Below are 8,682 nucleotides of genomic sequence, written 5' to 3'. Positions count from 1 at the left end.
GAGACTGGGTAGATCCTGGGTTCGAATCTCGCGAGTGCGGGATCGTGGATGCGCACTGCTGAGGAGTCCCATAATAGGACGAAACGGCCGTCCAGTGCTTCCGGGTTTTCGATGGTGGTCTAGCTTCAGTTGACTCATGATTTCAACTATGCAAATACTGAAATCTCCACAAAAACCCCGTCTCATTATTTTTATGTATATCAGTTGTAGTAATTTAGAATCAATTGTACTGTAGTTTTAGTGTTGATTAATGAACTTATCAGATTAACTTGACAGAGCTATAATCTATGGACGAACCAATCAGATTTAAGGTACAATCTCTTGGGTTTTTACACGAAATTCATTCATCCATATGGCTAAATAAAGTCCTAGCATTATAGTTGATGTCATTATGTGATGAGAACCCTAGTTTTAATTCCAAAAAAACGCATTTCTAATACTAGATCTCCGCACTAAGTCAAACTTTATCTCGAACCAAATAAGTGGTTGGGGTTTATCATAGATATTTCAACACTGCTTAAAGATTGTCCGTAAATTACGACCTAACTAACCCTAATTTACTACTTTAATTGAACAATATCCAAAAGTTAATCGGATTAAATTCAACGAAGCAAATAACCTTCATGTTCATTATGGAAATCAATCAATCACATAATTATGGCTTTAGATTCATATAAGTAGTAAATATTAACCAGTCAGATTCATAGGTCTGTATCTTACATAGGTTAACATTATTCGCTGGTGAAAAAACATCCGCCCAATTGTTTTTTTTTGGGTAAAAATGATTGAAGAAGCAGGAGTTGGAAGCCAATTAGAGTGTAAAACTTGTGACAACAGTTCTTTTTCCCCAGCCTTATTGTGCCCAACTTCTTCATTTTAAATATATAAGAGATGATGGTTACAATATTTTGCGAATTGACTGAAGCTGGATATGTGAACTGTTGGTCTCCAAGATACAGTAATCCCATGATCCCCTTAGTAGAGTGAAAAGAAAATTGTCAAATGTATAAAAAGAAAATAGCAAAACAGTCAGTAATTAAAATGGCTTCTCAGGTCGGTGGGCAATTTAAAAATTGTTTTCTTTAAAAGTTAGCTCTGGAGTCTTGATTTCATTCGTTTTTTTTGTTTATCAACAGTTATTATACGGTTATATAATATACCATTGTAGGCCAGGGTAATTTTGCATTGGTTTTTAAGGAGAACCAGACACCATCCAGACTTTCACATGACAACCCAGACAGTACAGTTCAATCCTGCCTCACAAGAGAACCAGACACCATATAGGCTTCAACGCTACAATCTGAATAGTACAGCTCAATCCTGTGGCGCAACCGCACAGGTACCAAGCACCCTGGTGGACCATTTGCAGCATTCATACACACATACACATCACATGTATAATTATTCCGATCAATGATCGAGTAAATCAATTGTGCACATCATGAACAGGCCAACGCTGACCTATTCCGCTTACACGACAGTCAAACTCATTGTTGTTGGCAATGGTGATATGCCTTACAATGTTTCAATGACAATGACCCTTGAGAATACTGAGAAGCAACCACCAATATGAATGAAATCGATTAACTAACAAACCGATTTTGAGCATGAACAGTCAGTAAAACTTGCCAAAGTAATGTCGAATCATCCACAATGTCAATGGCGAACCTCCAGTCTCATATAAGACCTTCAGCTCTACATGACAATATAGCTTATACTGAATACAACATATATTTGTTTATCAACAACTGATACAAATATTAAATTCATTTAGTATTGTTTGTTTGAATCTTCCCATCGATTTGTTAAGACTGCAACTGGTCAGTCTCTAATTGGCATATGTGCATACTTTGCGTATTGCCTCGATATAGCCTTAATTCACAAAGATGGATAGTGGCTAGCAGTGAAATCCAGTTTGATGCGCGTTTCGTCCTATTTAGGACTCGTCAGCTGATACAAATATTATTTCAATATTATTATTGTTTAGTCAAATTAATTTCATTTTTTTATACTCTATAATTTTATGATAGTTCACAAATTGGTCGACTTGTTGTTCATTGGTTCAATAATAAAGAATATCGTTTGAATACACAATTGGAATCATTTTTGAAAGATACAATATCACGAATTTTAGCTATCCCAATTCATATTGGTATGTCTAGTCATATTCACTTTTGTTTTCTATCAATAATATTGTAGAAATGTAACTCAATATATTCAAGTTAACAGGTTCCGTGTAACCTACTCAGTTGCCCCAAAATGCCCTTGTACGGCCGAGAGTGGGGAGAGAGAGTATGCTCTCCCTCTCGAAATGCTCTTACATGGCCACACGTATAAAGCCTCTGCCAGGGAAGTACTAGTCACTGCCTTCTTGCATCACGGGTGTTATTTACGAAATTGAGAGGACGAATAGCGAATGTCCGGCGCTTTAACCAGTTATGTAGACACGGAAAGTTCGCCCACAGGAGTTGGAAAACCCTGATTCCAAGCCAACGGTGCACATGGACTGACTCCATTATCCTGATGGAACAAATGACGTATGAACTAATCGTTGATCACCGACTACTATGGGACTGTATCTCCTCACGATGCTCCACTGCCTTGTCTATCAGACCTTTAGGTCAAAGGCTCCATTTGTGGTCCCCTAATAGAACCACCCGCTTCAGTTTGGACACCTGGGCAGTACCACAGCCCTCACACAAATCAAACGAGATTTGTGTGGCGCATATATATATCTGGTGGCTCCTTGTACCAATATTTATGCGTTTAAATAAAATAAAATAACCGATTCATTTAAGCTATACTTACTGTGTTTTAGGTTAATGTTATTGATGAAGTGTATTTTATTGAATGACCTTTGATGACCTTGATGTAGTAGTCAATTACCAATAGAAGTGCTGTAAATGAATAATTTATCTCATAATGACTCGAATAAACTTTAGAGTTGAGAGTGAAATTATGAGTCTAGGGTCAGAAGTTTTGATTGCAAATTAGAAGTGTTTAGTTTTGGGGGGTTAAGATTAGAAGCTAGTTTTAGTATTAAGAGTACTGATTATGGATTAAATGGGAGAATGCATTGTAATTGTATGAAAGATTACTTGTCCAACTAGTTGTTTGATTTCAAGCAATAATAACTTTTAGGTTATTTTGAAAAAAATCATCAATAGTGATTACTATCAATCAACTTTACCATATCTATCTATTTCAAGCATTTTAATAACTAAGTATTGATAGATTCACTTGGTATTGTATACTTGAATCTTCCCATTGATGCTTAGGACTGCAACTGGTCAGTGTCTAAGTGACATATGTGCATACTGTGCGTATTGCCTCGATATAGCTTTAGTTCACAAGCATTGTAATCAAAGATGGATGGCTATCAGGACTCAGTAGCTGACTGGATAACGCGATGGCTTTTGAAGCGAAAGTTACTGGGTTCGAGTCCCAGAGTGAACATCAACTCTAAGATATAGATACCTCCAGCTGACGAGTCCCAAATAGGACGAAACGCGCGTCCTGAATTACACTGGTAGCCACTATCCATCTTTGCTTACAGTAAGTATTGATAGGTTTTTGCTTAGTTCTTACGTTGATCTTAATAAAATATAAACCTAATACCCTCTGTCTTAAATTTGACTGGTTCATCAGTAAAGTATTCTTTCTCTATAACACCTATTTGTCTGTTTGTAAAAACCTAGATAAGCCGAATACATTGCCAAACTTGTTATTAAGTAAGTAGAATTTACATGTCTACTAAATCACCAATTCATAAATGAATGAAGCTTTCGTATGAATCCAGTACAAATATCAAAGTTTATCTTCATAATGACCCTTAAATCAGCTTATAAATATACGAAAACCCAGTAAGCATTCAACATTTATGTTCTGTCGTGAGATTGTTTCATTTGAACCTGCAATTATTTCTAACAGAATGGTTTAGATATTCTTTTAACATGAAGAGGAAAAGGGTAGTGAAGCGTGCGGCTGCTGGGCGGAGATCGAATGTAGATGGTTCGGCAGGTCGCTGGAGCACAGGCACTGAACGTCCTGAGTGTTAGGCGTACATCGGATTTAGATGGCTTGGTTGGTTTACATTGCCGCGGAGATCAGCCCGCCGACGGACTCGACATCTTCATGAGGAGCTTGGCACAGACTGAGGCAAAATAGAAAGTGTTACGGCGAGTAGAACCACCTCAAAAGCTATTGTTTAGAGAGGGGACAAGTGTGGTGTATGCTACATATGTCGACATAAGTACTGTATAACATCAATCAGAAGTGAAATATATAAGACGAAAAACTGCCTTTCAGGTGAGATAATTTAAACTCCTTTAAACTCGCTGTTGATAGATTTGAAATATTACAGTGTTCAAAGCATTTCCTAACTTTTACCCACTTTTGGACAATTTTGAACTTTGATTTAGACAAAGTGGCAGTATTTTGATGGAGTTTCGTTCTGTGAACTGGATGGTTTGGTCGTAAGATACAGACCACCAATCAACTGCCCATTGGGATGGAGAATAGCTGAGCAAAGTGGAAGAAAAATGATGCACACGACCAAACCATCCAGCTTAGAAAACAAAACTTCATCAAAATCATCCACCTGAGCTACAAATCTTCTCCACCATCTCAGAGTGGCTCAAATTTGGAAGAATTCTAGGGAACTAGGTAGCGACTAGGAGGTATTTGAGCTCCAGACAAAATGAAATCGATTCTTTTACTTATTAATTTTAACTGTGTTCTTTTTGCAAATATATTATGCATTTTAGCACTCGATAATACATCCAATAACAATAACAGTAATAACAATTTCATGACTCCAGAATTGTTAGATCAAATAGCTTTAATGGATCAGACTGTTTTTCGATTATTAAGTGAATTACAACATGCCCCGGATGTTGTATTCGCAATACATCCTCTTGATGGGAGTCTTATTGTTTGGTAAGTGAGTTGCTTTTTCTTTGTGAGAAGAAATAACATACTCCAGTTTTAAAGGTTTGGATTTTCTCGTTGTGAGCGTTAAGGACTAAAATTAATCAGTCTCTGTTTACGTCACATCCACATCTTGAACGAAATGCCTTGTCATTGCCGTCAGTCACAAGCATTTTTAACCAGATTTGACGGTGGCTGGCACTGGGTTTGATTTCCAGGTTGAACATCAACATTGTAGTCATGGTACATTCGGTTGATGAATCCCAAGTGAGGTAGGACGCTTATTCTGGATTGAACCTCTAACCACTATCCAACTTTGGCTGAAATTATCATACTATTAACTGGTTTTTAGATGATTATTTTGTATGTCTTGATACCTGTCCTCATACCTCTAACAGCACTCAAGACCGATGTCTCAAATCTTCTTGTCTTTGATTATATATTGTTGCTTACATTCATAAGTTGTCCAGTTTAAGTTAATTTCATAGCATTGTTTAATAGATTTTAAATATTGTTCATTTGACAGTTACGTGTTATTTTAACTGAATATAACTTCATTACTAAAAAGGAACATTCATTTCAGAAAATTTATTATGTGTAATGTTATTTTGGTGACTAACGGTTGACCATGAGGTAGCGGATTTTGAAAAAAAAAGATTGTACCACTTGAAGGAGTATCAAATTATCTCGTCAAACACTGCCCCATTAGTATCAATGAGGACCGAATGATCGGCGTCGTTATTATGGGGCTACTTCATAAATCGAAGACGGATAACTGTCATGTCTTGTTGTGGCAGTAGAATAATTCACTAAATGCTGTAAGGCTGTGGCCACCTCACAACAAGATGTGTGTATTTTTGTATGTACACTCGTTAATAACTTTGTGTCTTGATACAGCTTCCTTCTTTTATTACGCCTAGACTAAGAAGCAACATGAGGGGTTCATTTTATAACCTTGATCACTGGTAGTAGTTGTCAGATGATGTGGTTCAGGGTTGATCGAAGTTCTTTATATTCTTCACAATCATAGCGTTCAGTGTCATTTCATACATACTTTTTCGACGTTTATTCATGCTATGACTATCATTATTGCCTAGTTTACTATTCATTTCGATAACTTCATTTATTGAACTAATATGCAGTGATAACATGAACCAATCAGTCAGTCAGTCAGTCACAACGTAGAACTTTGTACGTACGTGCATCAGTTCGAGTTGCCATACGACGTTAGCACAGAGATGCAGTTGTCGATTCAAATCCCATAGTGGTAGAAGTAGTAAGAGTATAACCAAGGTTAGAAGATGTTATTGAAGGAGTATAATCCAATGAAATAAATTTGGAAAGAGAAAAAGGATAGAGACATGAAGAATTCAGAAGATTAGAATTTGGCGGAACTCAAAGAGTGGATGCACCTTCTCCATTGTAAACGATTTTGATCCATCTCATTCAAGGTCTCTAACCATCAATTGCTATCATCTCGCGAATCCCAACCAGGTAGTCTACACTTACCAGCATGGCTCAGTCTACTTGTCAGTGACTTAATGGATTTGTGCCACGTTTTATTCTGTCCGCCCCTAGCTTTCTTCCAGTCTACACTTACACCATAAAATATTGCACATCGGGGCAGTCGTTGGTTGGGCATACGTAACACGTGTTCAAGCCATCTCAACTGATGTTGTTGAACCAATGCTCATTTATGTCATGTTCTACACTGATTGTAATTAACTAACATTAAAAGAAACTTTTCTTTCAAAAAAAATTCCATTTAGGTATATACATGGTTTGGATTTATCTGTTCCTAATCCAAAAGGTATACGAACGCATAAAGTAATCATCCCATATGAATCATCATTTAGTCGTGATAATAAATTTGGCTATGAATCTTCATTCACACTAACACCAAATATAAATAATCGTTTAACACAAGTTACTTGTAGTATAAGGTCACGTTTACATCAAGTTATTCCATTAGATGCAGCTAACTCCTTATCATCAAAATTATTCACTTATTTAACAACAGATCACTCTAAACACCCAATCAATTATTATTTTCATACTGATCAACAAAATTCATCACATTTATCCGATACTACTGAAACTACTAATAAACATTTAATGACAATTAATTATCAAGATAATTTAAATATATTTTGTCATTTATTCTTATTACAATATTCAATTAGACAGTATTTATTACAATGGTCAAAACTTTCTAATAATAATAATAATCATAAAAATAATTTAAAACAATTCAAAGAGATAGTATTGAAACCAATTTTATCTTCTTTAGCACAAGTAAGTTCATTTTAACTTTTTTGTTTGATTTACTATTACGTAACAGTTATTGTGTATATTACACCTTATCAATGTGCATGTATACCTGCCTCCAAATGTCTTGGTACGGCCGAGAGTGGGGAGAGAGAGTATGCTCTCCCTCTCGAAATGCTCTTACATGGCCACACGTATAAAGCCTCTGCCAGGGAAGTACTAGTCACTGCCTTCTTGCATCACGGGTGTTATTTACGAAATTTAGAGGACGAATAGCAAATGTCCGGCGCTTTAACCGGTTATGTGGACACGGAAAGTCCACCTAGGGGAGTTGGAAAACCCTGATTCCAAGCCAACGGTGCACATGAACTGGCTCCATTATCCTGATGGAATAAATGGCGTATGAATCAATCATTGGTTACCAGCTACCATGGAACTGCATCTCCTTACGTTGCTCCACTGCCTTGTGGATCAGATCTTTAGGTCAAACGCTCGGGATGTGGCCCCCTGAGAAAACCACCACCCGGTCAGTATCACAGCCCTCACACAAATCAAATGATATTTCTGTGGCGCATATGTATCTGGTGCCCCCTTGTACCGATATTTATGTGTTTAAATAAAATAATAAAGTGTATATATCTACCATCATTTGTAAAGGTTTGATATTATCTCGTTGTTTGATACTGAGGATTTGATTTTAAAAATCAATATTGGGATACAGGTAATATATAGATGATGAGTCCCAAGTAGGACAAAACACGCTTCTTAGATGGTACTAATGTTAACCATAATCCATCTGTTCTAAGATCTCTTGTGACATAATAACTATATCATGAGCAATCCACACATGATGGGCATATTCCAATAAAGACTGGTCGAAATTCAGCATTAAATATAGACAACAGGTATTTCAAATTCTCAATAATAATGATACAAACTTCATGCTCGTTCAGAAAGTTAGTTTAGGCTACCCGGACCAAGTAGCTCAATTGACAATGCGTTGGCATTCAAAACACACATGTCGTAGTTCAGTTCCCGATAAACTGTAGGATTTTAGTAAATCCAGCTAACGCCTGTCCTGAATCTCACTGCTGATTAGCATTCATCTTTCCTAAAAGATGTATCAATGTGACATTTACATTTGGATTGTTAACATGCTACTTACTTGTGTGTTACTCGCGAAGCATAGGGCACTAAACGGAAATCTCCAACCTACTCTTTCCGAGACTCTGATATCCATTTGTTCGACAGTACTATTCATTCTTGTGATCTCTGCTTCCGATTTCTGACACAATGTGTTTTTTTGGTCTGCCCATTTTCCTTTTGCCTTGAGCATTTTAAGTCTAGGCTTGCTTAGCCATGCAGTTTGATGTTTTACATAATGTTTATCCCATCTGTCTTCGACGTCTTTACTTAATTTCCTCTTCAGCTGGGAGCTGGTTATTCCTAATGATGCCTGGCCAACGGATCTGGAGTATCTTGCAT

At 36.8% G+C, this 8,682-nt stretch overlaps 1 protein-coding gene and 1 non-coding gene across 2 annotated transcripts in view; both read left to right on the top strand.

The window, feature by feature from the left end:
- Positions 1-8,682, top strand: part of Smp_127680 (rabconnectin-related) — a gene marked incomplete at its 5' end in the record, with an annotated part of 111,639 nt that overhangs the window by 12,116 nt on the left and 90,841 nt on the right. Inside the window, 3 exons of the mRNA XM_018798578.1 lie at positions 2,031-2,152; positions 4,767-4,938; positions 6,699-7,224. Of these exons, the coding sequence (XP_018653506.1) occupies positions 2,031-2,152; positions 4,767-4,938; positions 6,699-7,224 (820 nt within the window). The remainder of the gene's footprint in view (positions 1-2,030; positions 2,153-4,766; positions 4,939-6,698; positions 7,225-8,682) is intronic.
- On the top strand, positions 3,387-3,453 carry Smp_tRNA_01517_Gln_TTG.1.1. Its single transcript has one exon. It is a non-coding gene (tRNA).

The sequence above is a fragment of the Schistosoma mansoni genome, chromosome 7 (assembly GCF_000237925.1).
Source record: "Schistosoma mansoni strain Puerto Rico chromosome 7, complete genome".
NCBI lineage: Eukaryota > Metazoa > Platyhelminthes > Trematoda > Strigeidida > Schistosomatidae > Schistosoma > Schistosoma mansoni.
This window is presented reverse-complemented; position numbering and strand designations above follow the sequence as displayed.